The following is a 15649-nucleotide window of genomic DNA, read 5'->3' on the forward strand; positions in this document are numbered from 1 at the left end:
TCGGCTCACTGCAAGCTCCGCCTCCCAGGTTCACGCCATTCTCCTGCCTCAGCCTCCCGAGTAGCTGGGACTACAGGCGCCCGCCACCTCGCCCGACTAATTTTTTGTATTTTTAGTAGAGACGGGGTTTCACCATGTTAGCCAGGATGGTCTCCATCTCCTGACCTCGTGATCTACCCACCTTGGCCTCCCAAAGTGCTGGGATTACAGGCGTGAGCCACCGTGCCCAGCCAGTAGTACAAAAAACGTTTTTAAGACTTCACTCTGAAAAGAAATGAAAAATTATGAAAATGATTCTATTTTATATTTAACAAAATGTAGATTTTAATGGTAATCACATGTTAATGCTTAGAATGAACAAAGGATTTGGGCAGATGTTTTGTTTTTGTTTTTGTTTTTGTTTGCCAGATTTTCAATGCTGCATATTCTTCACTTCACACCTCACTTCAGCTTAAGCAACAGGGTCGCTCTTTCGTAAACAGTTCCGAGGGCTTCTCTCGGTTCTTTCATCTTCACGTTCTCTCTTTGAAGCCACCTTCTGCCCTCATCCTGGCTGAGTTTCTCTTCTTCAGTTGCTCACAGGTCTGACTGTGCCAGCTGCCCTTTCTTATAGCTTTGGGTAGGTTTTGAGCAATTCTCTGGTGTCACTTTAATTGACTCCATGACATCCTCCTCCTTCTTCCAGGTTTGCAGTTTTGCTTTCTGGTTGTTGGCACTGTATATTTGCTCCTTCAATCAGCAAGAGACTGCCAAAGACCAGACTTGTGAGGACATGACTGGGTGCAGTGTCTCACGTCTGTAGTCCCAGCACTTTGGGAGGAGAAGGTGGGTGGATCACTTGAGCCCAGGAGTTCGAGACCAGCTTAAGCAACATAGTGAGACCACATCTCTACAAAAATTACAAAAAATTGGCCAGGCATGGTGGCACATGCCTGTGGTCCCAGCTACTCAGGAGACTAAGGTGGGAGGATCGCTTGAGCCCAGGAGGTCGAGGCTGCAGTGAGCTGAGATTGCGCCATCGTACTCCAGCCTGGGTGACAGAGTGAGACCCTGTCTCAAATAAAATACAGTAAAATAGACTTGTGAAGACAGGAGGAGCATGTGAGGGAGGATCAAGTCTATAAATGGTTACTTTGTTGATGACGTTGTCCTAATGCTGCCCTTTGTGTTCTCTTATGTAACCTTGTTAGCATGGAAACTTGAGTGGTAGGGACCCTTAGTGTAGGATAGGGGGACTAGAAACGCATCCTGGGAACTTTGTAGTTTTTGGATTTTGTTGATTGCCAGGAGAGCTGAGGAGCCCCTGCCGTGCTTGCTGACATAGCTCTATGGAAGAATATTGTATTGGTGGGAGGATATTGTTGAAGGCATCAGCCATCATGTACGTACAGTCACCTGGTGAAGGGCTTGTGGGAGAATGCATGTTCAGAAAGTCACAACAGAAGCTGCTCATCCGTGGGATGGTCTTTTTTTTTGTTTTTTTAACCTGTCGGATTTTGTGAATCATGTAACTGGTCATAGTTGTTGCCCTTTTTGCTTTGGCTGTTGGGAAACTTAGAGCCAGACTCCTACCCCACTCCTGCAAGAGCTTACGTCAGTACTTCCAGGCTCACCTCACTCCCTCTGGCTTTTACCCACCTTTTCTTCCTGTATTTTCTTTGTTCTCTTGAATTGTGAGCTTAAGTCCTTTTTGACATTAGGTAGGGTATATTCTCTCAAAAGCTACCTCATGAGTGTCTCCTACGATTTCCATCTCAAAAGAGTGGAACTATCAAGCCAGCAATGATGTGTTTAAGAAAAAGAGGGCTGAATTAATTTGATAAAGAAAGGAAGATTTTGAGAATTCAGTCTTTTTGAACATGGTATTTGTGTTACTGATTTTTTTTTTCATATGTGATGAGAATTCTTAATGTTAATAACTTTTGTATAGCCCTGAGATTTTCGGACTGGCCTCCCTCCCTCCTTCCCTCCTTTCTTCCTTCCTTCCTATAGATATCAAAGATTACAAATATATTCTGAATTCTTAATTTAAAAATAAAACTGAATCTCAACTGGCTGCGAGATTACAGGTGGCTCACACTTGCAATCCCAGCACTTTGGGAGGCCGAGGCGGGCGGATCACTTGAGGCCAGGAGTTCAAGACCAGCCTGGGCAACATGGCGAAACCCCATCTCTACTAAAAAATACAAAAATTAGCTGGGCGTGGTGGCATGCACCTTTGGTCCCAGTTACTTGGGAGGCTGAGGCAGGAGAATTTTTTGAACCCAGAAGGCCGAGGTTGCAGTGAGCTGAGATTGCGCCACTGTACTCCAGCCTGAGCGACGGAGCATGACTCTGTCTCAAAAAAAACCCAAAAAACAAAAGTGAGTCTCATTTCTCTTTACTGTCTTCTTTTCTAGCACATTTGGGTTACCTCCCTGGGTCTAATAGTAAAATTCCCAGTCCTCTCCCTCTGTCATAACTGAATCGACAGTTTTTTCCCCCTGAAGACTCGCCTGTAGAGCTGTCCTTGCTTGTGAAGAACTCTGAAAGGTCCCAGGTGTAAATATGGTGAAGGTGGTAGAAAGAGATGCTGTAAATAGATCAGCCCTTTGCAAGGAGAGAACAAGAGAACCTTCTGGAAAAGATGGGGCTTCACTGAAACTTGTGCTTAAGCCCAAGAAACCACTCAGACTCCCAAAGGTGAGCATGTGAGATTTCATGCTGGCCTGTAAGAGGTTAACAGAATATCTGTACCGCTGCAAATAAACGAACGCAACCATCTTCTGCCTTTTCTCTATTCATCATAAGACAGAGTTTTGCCAGGACCTTCTCCCCGTCCTCTGAGGTCTCGTGCAGCATGTGTTTATGGGCTCTGGCTGTGTTTGGGGCACCCTGCATGGCTGGAGAGCAGAGACACAAGACACAGACACACCTGAGACTCTAACAAGGCAAGAAAGCACCAAGGCATCGATGTGCAGGCAGCCGAGGGAATGGGAAGAAAAGTCTGGGGGCTGGCAGGGAGCAGACCCCTCCGGGGAGTTGGGAGAGCTGGGATGTGATTTTCTGGAGGAACGGAGAGAGATGGAGAAGTTGAGGAGGGGGCAGCTCCTCAGCGGTGAGGCCACGGTGAGGACCTGGCCATGCTCCAATGCCGAATCAAAGCCAGGAGGTTGAATGGGGAATTTTTTGCAAAGGCAGTGGACAACCTTTGGAACAAGACTGAGTGATGTGGAAGCGTGTCCCCAAAGCCCAGGAAAGAGCGTCCATCCCGGGACTGTGACACCTGGGTAGAGAAAGCCCGGCACCGCGCCATTCTTGCCTGAGCCCAGGCTCTGTCCCTGCTCACAGGTACCCTGCTCATGTTGATGTGTGGGTGCTGCATTGAGGCCACACAGCTTCCCAGCTCTTCGAATTTTCGGCAAGGCAGTGAGCGTGCCTAGCTCGGTGCAGGGCTCAGGCGTTCAGGCACTACTGGGTGCAGAGTTGTGTGACGTGGGGCTGGATGCGCGGGGCCTCAGGTGGAGTAACAAGATAATACTCTCAGAGACAGCCCAGAGCCGGTCTCAAGCTTGGTTCCCTGAAGAGAAGTTGCTGGGGTTTTGTCCAGCCTCCCTCCACTCCCCACCATGGTGTAGTGGGTGGTGGTGAAGACCCAGGGCTTGGAGGAGCCCCGTTCTCCATCTGTGTTTACATTCTTAGCTCCTCCAGATGGGTTTCTCTGTGATCTGACCTACTTTCCTGAGTGTGTGTGCTCGGGCTAATTAGCAGCTCGGGGTCCATTGGTAGTGTTTGGAGAGTCTCGCTGCTATGGCAACTGGAGACTCCCTGAGGCCAGAGGCAAAGGTGGAGCCACTCACGTTTGTTTTTCTTGGGGTATCAGAGGGGTCTCAAACTACTCACAGTTTCTGACCATGGCTCAGTCCCTTGAACCTCTGTGGGACTGAAGAGGCTGCATGACATGGTTTATCTTTTGGCTACAGGGATTTGTCAGGTTTGCTGCTTTTTCTGGTAGGTGTCACTAAGTACTGTGAGAATAAGCTGGTTTCCACTTATAGGCCAGGCACACAATAGGTGCATTAATATATGTTGAACTGCTTTTTAGAAATGATGGATGCATTCCTTGATTTATCCAGGTTTCTAGGGTGTCATTGGGGACTTCAGTAGGAAGGTTTGCAGTGGAGCCTGTCTAAGCAGGCTATGACCTTCGGGGGCCTAGAATATGTGGACTGTGGTCTAAAGGCCACCAGGGGCTGAGTTCAGGGTCTCATTAGGGCCATGCTTAGGAGTGGTGGGGTTCCCTGGGTGGCTTAAATAGAACACATTGATTTCTTCCAGTTCTGGAGGCTGGATGTCTGAGGTCAGGGTGCCGGCATGGTTGGGCTCCTGAGGAAGGCTCTCTTCCTGGCTTGCAGATGGCCACCTTCTTGCCTCACACAGCAGAGAAGGAGGGTTGGGAGGGGGGGTCTTGTGTGTCTTTCTCTTTTTATACAGGTATAATCTCATCTCGAGGGCACCCTTATGACGTAATCTAATTCTAATTACCTCCCAAAAGCCTCACCTCCAAATACCATCCCCCTAGGGATTAGGGCCTCAACACATGAATCTGGGAGGGAGGCACAAGCATTTGGTCCATAGCACAGCCCTTTCCCTCTCTGCTCATTCTCCCTCATTTTCTTCAGCTTTACATTTTCTGTAGGCCGAGTTACTAGATCACCAGCTTTGTTTTAAATTGTTTGTAAAGTCAGCATCAAAACGTCTTCAATGGGGGTCTGAGAGACTCTTCCATAAATAATTTACACAAACTAATCACGCATGGGTTTTAGTTGCATCGACTGTAATGGTGCCCACATTCTATTTGTTTCTCTCCTGGTTTTTTTTTTTTTTTTTGAGACAGGGGCTCGCTCTGTCACCCAGGCTGGAGTGCAGTGGCACGATCATTGCTCACTGAGTGTGTATGCTCGGGCTAATTACCAGCTCGGGGTCCATTGGTAGCCTCGACTTACTGGGCTCAAGCACATCAGCCTCCTGAGTAGCTGGGACCACAGTTACACACCACCACACCCAGCTAATTTTGTTTATTTTTTGTAGAGACAGGGTCTCACTATGTTGCCCAGGCTGGTCTTGAACTCCTGGGCTCATGCAATCCTCCCACCTCGGCCTCCCCAAGTGCTGGGATTACAGATGTGAGCCACGGTGCCCAGCCCCCCTCCTGGTTCTTGACTGTGTTTCTGACAACAGTGAGATGCTGTTGTCCCACTAAGTAATATACCCTGTCACTATGTGATAGCTTTTCAGTTGTTGGGATTCTACGTAAAAGCACTTCACTTTAATGCTGCCTTAATTTCCTTTATGGTACTATACTTGGGGGAAATTTTTACCTTATAAAGAAGAATCCTGGTCCTGGGCATTCATAGATGGTATTTAATTTACTTTTTCCAATGTCCTTGCAAAATAGATGCTTTTCCTCTTTTGTCAGCTGAGGAAATAAGGTTCAGTATGGTTAAGCAGTCGGCTCAGGCCACACAGCTAATGAGGGAAAAGTCAGGATTTGAACTCCGGTCTCATTTCAAACCCTATCTTGTTATCGCAGCAGAACCTCTACCTACTCAGGGTAAGGACATTTAGATGGCTTTGTGCTTTTGGACATCATCTGAAAAATGTTTTTAAAAGTTGGCAGATGAGTTCTAATTGTGGTTCCTCATTTTTTCCTCATGTATTTTCTGAGTACCAGGCTTGGCTGAAGGCCAGTCCCTAGGTGCCCAGGGAAAGGGCCACTTTCCTCAGAACAGTACCAGCCCAGGTTAGAGCTTACCAATGTTTCAGCTCCGCGTGGTAAGCTTCTTTGGGCCCTCACCTGCATATGGAGCCCAAGAGGTCTGTTTTCTGACAGCGAAACAAACCCCCAGGGTGCTGAGAATGATGACAGGATGAACAGGTTGCAGGATCCTTGCCACCAAGTGACACCCAATGCTGACATTGAGTGACAGCTTCCCCGGGAGGTGCTTTCCAGAGCACGCCTCATCACGCCACCCCTGACAGCTACCTTCCCTGCAAGATTGACATAATCATTAGCTATTTTCATATAAATGCAAAAGTAAACCTTCTCAATGTTTCCTGGAACTTTCATGTTGTTACATCCCACAGAACGATGTTGATCCTCTGGCATTCTGTTTGACACTGATACTGAATAGCAGCAGTGGAAAGTCAGTCCCTGTGAAGCTCTGGAACTACCGTGACCTCGAGTGTCAGTATCACAAGAGCCCATCCAAACGTCCTTGGCCACGTCGCTAGAAAACAGTGTATTGGAGGCAATTTTAAAATGCTTTGAACAATTTTGTTTTTATTTTCTTTTGCTTTTGGCCACAGTTGAGATACATTTTAGGCTCACCGCCCTATGGGTGAAGAAAAGCTGTGAAAATGTGGAAGAGTCTTCCACTTACCCATCAGAGGTTCCATTTGAATTCAGTTGTGAGTCTGGGCTGGGAGCGCAGGAAGCGGTTGTGTTGAATGTACAGCATGAGGGGGACGGTGGGGTTCCCAGGTGTGCCCCAAACCTCCTGTACCTATGCGGAGATGATGAACTCTCTCCAGCAGCCTTCAGTGAGGCGGCTCAGGCGCTCAAGCCTTGAGGGTTTCCCAGCCAGCCACAGGCCAGAGACGGGGATTTGGGGATTTGGCTGCTAGTGGGTGGGTGATATGCTGCCAGCCACAGAATGGCGCTGGGCACTGGGAGCTTGGTGACAGGGTGTCACGGACATTCCTCCAGGCCCAGCCCGTTTAGAATCACAGAGCTGAGCCGATGCATGTCACGGAAAGTGCCTCTGCCCTGTACACGATGCTGCATTAGGGGCCTGCCTTGGGTGGCTCAGCTGGCCAGGCGTCTGCTTGTTTAGGGTGAGCCTTTGCACAGGGCTTGGCTTTGTGGGGCTCATTTGGTGGCCAAAGATGGTGTTGCAGCCCCAACCCGCTCCCAGGCCCAGTACCTTTTGCTCCCTAGCTTGCCCCAAGCCGTGCAGACTATGCGGTGCAAAGGTCCCTGGAGGCCAGGCCCCGCAACTCTCCCTGGTACAGACCTTAGCTGCCTCCAGGGCCCAGGGCCTGAAGGAGGCAGAAGCCGGCGGTGGAAAAGGGCGCACGTCTCTGCCAGCGTCGCTCCCGCGGCCCGCTGCAGCCTGTTTACCTGTTCCTCCAACCGTCCCCCTGGTCCTGGGCCGGGAGAGACCATTTCCTCCTTCCTGGAGGGATGAGCCAGCAGGGCTGAGCCCCCTACTCTCGGTGGTCAGCCCACCCGACCACCACGCCCCTCCTTTCTGGGGCCCCAGCTCCCGGGCCGCGGCTCGTTTGCATTTCAAAGCTACACAATGCGGGCGGTCCCCGCGAGGCGGGAGGGGCTGGGGCAGAGGGAGGGTCTTCGCCTCCCCACCCCCAGCCCCGTTTCCGGAGCCCGCGATGGAGCTTTGTGAAGATGCAGGCGTTGGGGCTGCTCGGCGATGATGACATCATCGTGTCACACACAGGAGCCGGCTGCCGGGGGGTTTAAGAGAAGAGCCTTTCGGACCACACCGGCGCTCACGCTCACACCCGCACGCCCCGGGCAGAGCCGCGCACGCCGGCCACACTCGGGCGCGCGCCGGCCACACTCGCGCGCACACATCCGCGGCGCTCGCCCCCCGGGCCCCGGCTCGGGCCGCGAGTCGCAGCTCCCTGCCGCCGCAGCCGCCGCCACGGATGCCCGCAGCTGCTCCCCTCTGCAGTGCAGTAACCCCGGCCGCCGGCCGGCCCGCCCCGGCTCCCGGCTGCAGGAATCGCGCCAGGACGCTGGCCCCACTCGCAGCTAGCTTGCACGCCAGGGCACAGCGAGGATGGGAGGGTCGCAGTCCCTGCAGCCAGCCCCAGCCAGCGACCTGAACCTGGAGGCTTCCGAGGCAATGTAAGTGCTCCGCCCGGGCCGCCCCGAGCCTCCCGGGGAGGAGGAGAGGATGCCCGGGCTTTGTTAGTGTCGCCTTTCCTAATGCCTGTGCAGCCTGGAGCCCAGGCTGGCCTAGGGTTCTCCGCAGCGTTGCAAGGCTTTACCTGGTGACTGCTCTGGGAGGAGCATCTGGTAGCCCCAAGTTACTGCTGCGGGCAGAAACGATTCCCAGGAATTCGGTTTTGGTCGCTCAGCAGTGGGTGCATGGTCGGGGGCTTCTCCTGCCGTCAGCATGTTTCCTTTGCACCCCCGGCGCAGTGGTATTTCCTGCAAGGGAACAGCCAGGCATCAGCGACTGCCTCCTCCTAGGAAGAACCCATGAGCGTGGCAGCTCCGTGCCCAGGGAGACAGCCCAGTTTCCGGGCAGCTACGCGTGTGGCTGGGCAGATAGCGTGGTGTGCTCTGGTGGACGTTCCGTCCAGTTAGCCTAAGCATCATCCACATACTCACTCTGGTGAACACTCGAGGACAAGGCCGCTTGCTATTATTAGTAAAGGGCCGAACCGTCCTGTCATTGGTGGAGGCAGTGCTTGACTGTGCATCGATCCAGGAATCCGATCTTTTCTCTCAACCACAGAGCTAACGTGCTCAGAAGTGGCCTTTATCCTGGCTGAGTGTTTTTTAGAATTCACGTTTCTGTTATGGTCGTCTCCATTACCTACCAGGCATGTTTGGATGATGGGGCTTATTGAATGGGTCTGCCTGCCGGGTCGCATTTCAGCAACTCAGGCTTGTATCCAAAGTGGACCTCCCAGCCTCACCTGCCCGCCCCCCGCCTCCCCCCACCTTTTCCAGAGAGAAGACTGTTTCAGAGAAGAGTATTTTCTGGGGACTTGGGGTGGGGGTAGTAAAGTGGTGGGTTCTTAAGAGTCATGGATGTGTAGATTAAAAGATGCTGGGGATTGGTCTGTATGTTGTAGGAGGGATGGGGCCCCAAGGTGGGGGACTTCCTCACTGGTCCCCCGACCCCTGGGATCCAGTGAGGAGCTGGCTTGGCGTGGTGATGTAATGCTAGGCTGAGCCTTGTGGTTTTCTGGGCTCCAGCTCTTTAGCAGGGAATCATTCTTCGGAGCAGGTGTGCACCCATCATTTGTCTTCACCCCTGTAGCTTGAGAAAGCATCGTCTTATAATAGAGGTACATCGTGTTTGAGAATTTTCTTTTTAAATGTCAGGATCCTTGTGCTGTGCCTGCCTTGTTTCTCATGCACGTGTAGTATTGCTAGATGCATGGAAATACAACTCGAGTCTAGGCAGAAAAGACGCATTTTAACCTATTTTTTGCAAGTCTCTATAGTGGAATTGAGTTAATCAGTGACAGGCACTGGCCAGCTCTCACAGCTTAGACCTCTCACAGCTCAGACCTATCTAGTAAAGAGCTTAGGAAACAGAAAGGACAAAGTGACTGTACGTTTGGGAAAATGTGCTCCTCAGTCATTGGAAATTCAGCTCGCCAGTCCCTAACATCCCCGCCCTCTTGCTCAGCTGAGTTAATAAATGATCTGTATTCTGTCAGGTGAGGGCTGAGTTTAGAGAGCTTCTGTTAGGTAACTGTGCCTTTTTGGATAAGGTCCTTTAAGGTTCTGCCCACTGGAATAGTGGTGTTTAAATAAAATTTCAGGCTGAATGACCACATTGTGATGGAAGCTGCTTATCAAATATTTTCACGGTTGAGCTGGTCCATATGCACCCGCCTGAGGCTTCTCTCCGTAGAACTGCTGCCTCTGAAATGTCTCTAAATATAGATCTTTAAGATAGTATATTCACTCATTCACAAAATCCCACCCTCCATCCCATAACATTTTCGTTCTAAAAAAATGGAGAGAGAGGAAGTGTTTGGGGCCAGTGCCATTGCTAGCATCTGTCCTCTTCAAAACCCATCTCTGCTCTCTGAATAACTGGGGCTTATTTTTCTACTACAGATGTGCTCTTTTCCAGTCTAGAGGTTTTAAAAATATATATTCGGAGAGTGCCTCTTTTCTGCCCAGACGCAGGTCTTTCTTGGTAGTATGTATTTCCGTGCAGCTAAAAATGCATGCATGCGAATAATACACAAGATAGCAACAGAGTGTGGGGTCCATGGCAGGAAAGAGGTTACATTGTAAGATGATGCTGTCAGGGCTGCAGGGATGGTGACAAACACAAGGTGAGCACCTGCTGCGGGGTCCAGCTCCTGACAACCGGAATCTAGAGTGAATGTTTCCCTTTTTCTCTGCTGGTTCCCTGTGAAAGACTGGCTTAAGGAGGGCCATGGTGTAAGAGTGAAATCAAAAGATAGAGGATTTGGAAGTGACTGAAGGATTTTTTTTTTGGGGGGGACTTTAAGATTTCTTTCCTTCCAATTGCAGGTTTGGGGTGCCTTTGGGCAGCTTTTGTAGCTCCAGCTGACAGCTTCATTCTATGCAGGAGTGCATTGGCGTAGGGAGGGAGCGAGTTTTGTATCTCTCCTTTTGAGAACTCGAGCATCAAGATTGGAGCAGCAGAAGTCCCATGGGCCTGGGGATTGAAGCCTGAGGATGAAGGTGCAAGTGGTGACCAGTTCCTTGCTACTCCCAGGGTGGGCCACACACTACAGCATCAGCTTCCCGAAGGGGCTTGCTAGAAACGCAGAGCCTCAAACCTCACCCCAGACCAGCTGAATCAGAATCTCCATTTCATCCAGGGACTTGTAAAGATGCCCAGGTGATTTGTAGGCATCCCAAAATTTGAGAAGCCATGAGCTGGTTCAGTTTTCCCTCCATCCTGTCCATGAGAAACAGCTGGTCACTTCTCTGACTGCTCCTTTCTATCTGGCAAAGAAGTTCTTGTAGAAATAGTGGCCATTTATTTCTAAATAGAACATGGGTAGCAAGGGGAGGGAGAATTCTCCCACAGAAAACACTGATTTCTCAGTATGGATGGTAGGAGACACAGGAATGGACAGGAAGTACTTTGAGTAAATGTGGTCTGCAGCTATCGATCAGACCTGCTGTTCATCCTTTGCTTCTGTGGCAGCCCCATGTGGTGCGGCTTCTGCTAAGTGAGGCAGCATTAGGTACTTTGTCCTTTGTGTAGTTGGAGACATCTGTTTTAGGGGTTCCCTCAGCTTCCACCAAATCCCCACATCCTGGCCACTGAAAACCACCCAGGGGGCCATTATCATCAGAGACCAAAAGTGGTGGTTCTGTTGGCAAAGTCAGCCTGTCCCGACTGTTGCCCTACTCTCAAAGTGAGCACGTCCCTCGGCTCTGAAAAACAAATCACAAATACGGAAACCCATACCTCTGTAGACCCGTGGATCGAAGTAGAGGGGCCAGGGTGGATGAGAGAGAAGTGATGGAGGAGGAAGCAACAGGCTCTGTGATGGACGAGATGGGGGAGGGAAGAGAAGAGACAGTGGCAAGTACAAAGTGGAAGTTTCATACCCTGGTAACTAAGAGAAAGAAGTGGCATTGGCCAAGACAGACAAGAAAACTGGATTGGGAGCTACTTTGGGGAAGTTGATGAGTTGGCTGAGATTTCAGAAGTGGGTGGGATCAGATGTAGCTGGAGAGAGGCCAGGCAAAAGAAGGATCTCGGGTACCACCGCAGTAGGTGGAGAGATTGGAGCTCTCCACGCACCTATGGTTAGAAGTGGGGTTCTGGTCCCTTCCCTCATGTGGTTCCTGACCTTTGGGAGCTGTAGAGAAAATCCGATGACTCTGATCCTGCCCCTCCTGCCTTGCAGGGTTTTCAGAGGTGAGATGCCACATCTGTAAAGACTCCAAGAAAGACATAAGTGCCAGAAAACTGCTAAAGTGGAAATGCCCTGTGCCTGAAATTGCCGGCCTGTCAGTCACTCAGAAGGCCAGGAACAGCCGCTGGGGCTCCACGCAGGAATCTTTCTTCAGCTCTCATTAGATCTTTTTTTTTCTTCTTCTTCTTTTTTTTTTTTTTTGAGACAGTGTCTCACTCTGTTGCCCAGGCTCATATGTAACAGTGTGATCGCAGCTCACTGCAGCCTCGACCTTCTGGACTCAAGGGATTTTCCCACCTCATCCTCTCAAGTAGCTGGGACTATAGGCACACATCACCATGCCCAGCTATTTTTTTTTTTTTAAATAATTTTTTTGTAGGGACGGAGCCTTGCTACATGGCCCAGGCTGGTCTCGAACTCCTGGGCTCAAGTGAGCCATCCGCTTCAGCCTCCCAAAGTGTTGAGATCACAGGCATGAGCCAGCACACCCAGCCATAGATCTTTTTCAAGGCTTTGTTTCTTGGGACAACCCTTGGCTAAATCCTTTAGCTTAAATGACAGCATTCCTAATGTGGGTTGCAGCCAGTTTCTGAGTTCCTGGAGGGAAATTTTACTTTGACTATTACTGTTGGACACAATAGAGTTTTTTCTCCCCTAAAATAGAATAAGCTGCAAAATTATCTGTAGAGTAGGAGGGGGAGATTGAGTCCCAAAGGAAGCTCAGGTGCATTTTTCCCTGCCATTATTCCTAGATATCACCAGAGTGGCCCTGTGCCCATGTTCGTAAGGATCCTGGGCCTTCACTATCTTCTCTGTGGTACTTACCTGGAGGCTTTCTCTTAGGTGGGCTGAAGGCAAATATATTCCGAGGTCCTCCAGGTAGCTACCAATCATCCAAGAGGCCATGCCAGGCTGGGGCCCTGGGACAGGGTGCCCTGTCGAGGATAGGGTGAACAGCTAGGACTTGGATACTGATTGAGTGTGGCACTGCAGGTAAACATCAGATCAAGGTCAGTGGATTCTGGGTCACTCTTCTCCATCGACCCTCCCATTCCCATCCCTGTGTTTCTTTCTACTGTCTACAGCCTGTTTCTGTGGCTAGATTTTTGGTTGCCTAGGAAACAACTTTATTCTGAAACATGATTGGCTGTTCTTGCCAAATGGATTTACCCAAGCTAGGGCAGGGTTCTGGGGTAAGCAAGCAATGCTGAACAATTCTGTTTCTTCCCTTTAAGATTAATGGTGAGGACTTAGGCATTGTAAGCGATTGTTCTGTGAAAACCAATTGTTCATGGACTGATGCTTTTGTTTCAGGTTGGACAGGGGTTTAGGGGAGACTGGTTGGCTACAAAGAATTGACTGAGTCAGAACTGCTGACACATATCTATCCTGTGTTGGAAGCAGTAGCTCAGATGACATTTCTGTTTATATTTACAAATTCACTTTAGCAGTTGTGTCTGGAGTGCAGGTGTGTGCTATTTAAACGCCATTGCCAAATATGGAAACAGAGCTGGGTGCTGCAGTGTTGAAACCAGGAGTGAAAAGCCCGCTGAGCAGGCTCCCATTCAGCAGAAACTCTTGTATGCCGTGTCTGTGCGCTAGATTTTTTTCATTATAGAAATAACTATATCCCTTAATCCTGCAAGGTGGGTGACTTTTATAGATAAGGAAACTGAGTCCTCTAGATGGTTTAAATTAAGGGGTCAGCAAACTTCCGTAAAAGACCTCATAGTACATATTTTAGGCTTTCCGGGCCATTCGGTCTTTGTGCAACATCTCTGCTGTTACAGTTCAAAAGCAGCCAGAGACAACATATAAATCCATGTTCTGTGAAAACATGTTCTGTGAAGTTTTAGTTCTAAAAACAGGCTGTAGGTTGTAGTTTGCTGATTCCTGGTTATACGGATGGTTGGTACAGGGCTCAGACTTATGTCCCCTTTGGCCTGGCAGTCTTTTGTTTTCTGTTCTCTCCCTCTCTAAGACATCTCATTTATGCTGATGGACTTAAATAATATGTGCTGATAATGCCGCAATTTATATCCTTCCCTCTCATCTGAGCACTGTAATTTTCCTTTTTTTTTTTTTTGAGACAGGGTCTCACTCTGTCACCCAGACTGGAGTACAGAGGCACAATCACGGCTCACTGCATCCTTCACCTCCCAGGCTCAAGTGATGCTCCTGCCTCAGCCTGCCAAGTAGCTGGGAATACAGGTGCACGCCACAATGCCTGGCTAATTTTTAAAGTTTTTGTAGAGACAGGGCTTCCCTATATTGCCCAAGGCTGGTCTTGAACTCCTGGGCTCAAGTGATCCTCCTGCCTTGGCCTCCCAAAGTGCTAGGATTACAGGCGTGAGCCACTGTACCCAGCCTCAGTTCAATTGTTTACTTCATATCTCCTCTTGGATTTCTCCTGGATAGCTCAGGCTCAACATGTCCAATGTAGAACTCTGATGACCATCTTCCTCTCAAAAACAAAAACAAATGTACATTTTAAACAAACCCAGCCCCACCCCGCTCTTCCTCATCTCAACACCTGGAATCTTATTCACCCAGGTGCTCAAACCGGAAACCTGATGATCAAGTCTTTTTTTTTTTTTTGAGCCGGAGTCTCACTCTGTCCCCTAGGCTGGAGTGAAGTGGCATGATTTCGGCCATACTACAGCCTCCGTCTCCCGGGTTCAAGCAATTCTCCTGCCTCGGCCTCCCAAGTAGCTGGAAATACAGGCGCACGCCACTGTGCCCAGCTAATTTTTGTATTTTTAGTAGAGACGGTGTTTTAATTTTGTATTTTTAGTAGAGATGGGGTTTCACCATGTTGGCCAGGCTGGCCTTGAACTCCTGACCTCAAATGATCTGCCCTCCTCAGCCTCCCAAAGTGCTGGGATCACAAGCGTGAGCCACTGTGCCTGACCGTGGTAATTAAGTCTTATCTTCACTTTTCCCTCACCTCCCTTTTTTCTAGAACAGTCCACATCCTTGGACTTCCATGGTTAAAACGTGTATCTGCTTCCCATTGCTTTTAGTCTAAAATCCAAACCCCTTGCTAGCGCCTCCAGGCCCTGCCACCTGGCTCCCGCCCCTCCTCCCCTCGCCTGATGTTCACCAGGACTCTGGTCGCCTGTCACTTCTTTGAACACACAACGCTGTCTGGCCTCAGAGACTTAGCACGCTCCATCCACTCCCCTCAGTGGGCGTCTTCTGCTCCATCCCTTGGCTGGTCTGTTTTTTTCCTGCCTTTATCTCCTTCCACCCAAGGAAGTTGCCGGCTGGGTAGACCAGGAGTCTGCTGCAAGCCGCAGGGCTTGTGAGGAGGCTGGCATGTGGCCGTGAGCAATAGATTACCTTTGTTCCTGCATTCTTAGCCTTTACAAAGGAAAGCAGTGGGTCTTGTACAAAGGAAGGTGGGTCTTTTGTACAGTACATCCCGTGGGTGTGCAATAAATCCAGTGGGGGTGGTAGGCCTCCCCGCAGGTTTTGTACCTGTCTGCCTCCTTAGTCAGAAGGTCTTGTTTCCTCTGAGTTTCTGCTTTTGCCTTTTCCTCTACTTTCTCCTTAAATGGAAGTGGATGGATGCAGCTCTTCTTGCCTGAAACAGAAGCCTTGGGCTCTGGGCAGAGCAGTGGAGGCCGAGGTAGGGGGGTGGAGGCAGGGTGGGGTGGCTCCTCTGCTCAGGGTTTCCCAGAGCCCTGCTGTCAGGCAGTCACAGTGGCTCTGTGTCCTTATGGGGCCGGGAACTCAGGCCAGCTGCTGGGCCAAGTTTACCATCAACATTCCAGCTTCACTTACTCCAAGGTGTTTGTGGAGTTCCAGAGTCTGTGGATGTTAGAACTGGAAACATCAGGATTTTAGAAATAACAGAGGCTTTAAATCCCCCAGCACATCATTTGTGAAATATCACTTAGGTCTTTCTGGCTAGTCATTATTCAAAGTAAGTCAGGTAGTCATTTTAATCTTTTCCCTTCAACTTTCAATGCGCTAAAAGAAA

At 49.8% G+C, this 15649-nt stretch overlaps 1 protein-coding gene and 1 long non-coding RNA gene across 47 annotated transcripts in view; one reads left to right on the top strand and one right to left on the bottom strand.

The window, feature by feature from the left end:
• The window catches only part of TACC2 (transforming acidic coiled-coil containing protein 2), a 258699-nt gene that overhangs the window by 161240 nt on the left and 81810 nt on the right, over positions 1-15649 (top strand). For 16 of the 46 annotated variants that reach the window (XM_074002948.1, XM_015456783.3, XM_074002956.1 and 13 more), the window contains exon 1: positions 7648-7912. The exons of the other annotated variants lie outside the window; for them this stretch is intronic. In XM_074002948.1, coding sequence (XP_073859049.1) covers positions 7845-7912 — 68 coding nt within the window. In that variant the 5' untranslated portion in view covers positions 7648-7844. Of the gene's footprint in view, positions 1-7647; positions 7913-15649 lie in introns of those variants that run through there. 46 annotated transcript variants of the gene reach the window in all.
• LOC123566870 (uncharacterized) lies at positions 5450-8415 on the bottom strand. Its single transcript, XR_006689560.3, has 3 exons — positions 8056-8415; positions 6423-6545; positions 5450-6269 (listed from the first exon to the last, which is right to left on the bottom strand). It is a non-coding gene; the product is annotated as an uncharacterized lncRNA (long non-coding RNA).

Source organism: Macaca fascicularis, chromosome 9, assembly GCF_037993035.2.
Source record: "Macaca fascicularis isolate 582-1 chromosome 9, T2T-MFA8v1.1".
NCBI classification, from domain to species: Eukaryota; Metazoa; Chordata; class Mammalia; order Primates; family Cercopithecidae; genus Macaca; species Macaca fascicularis.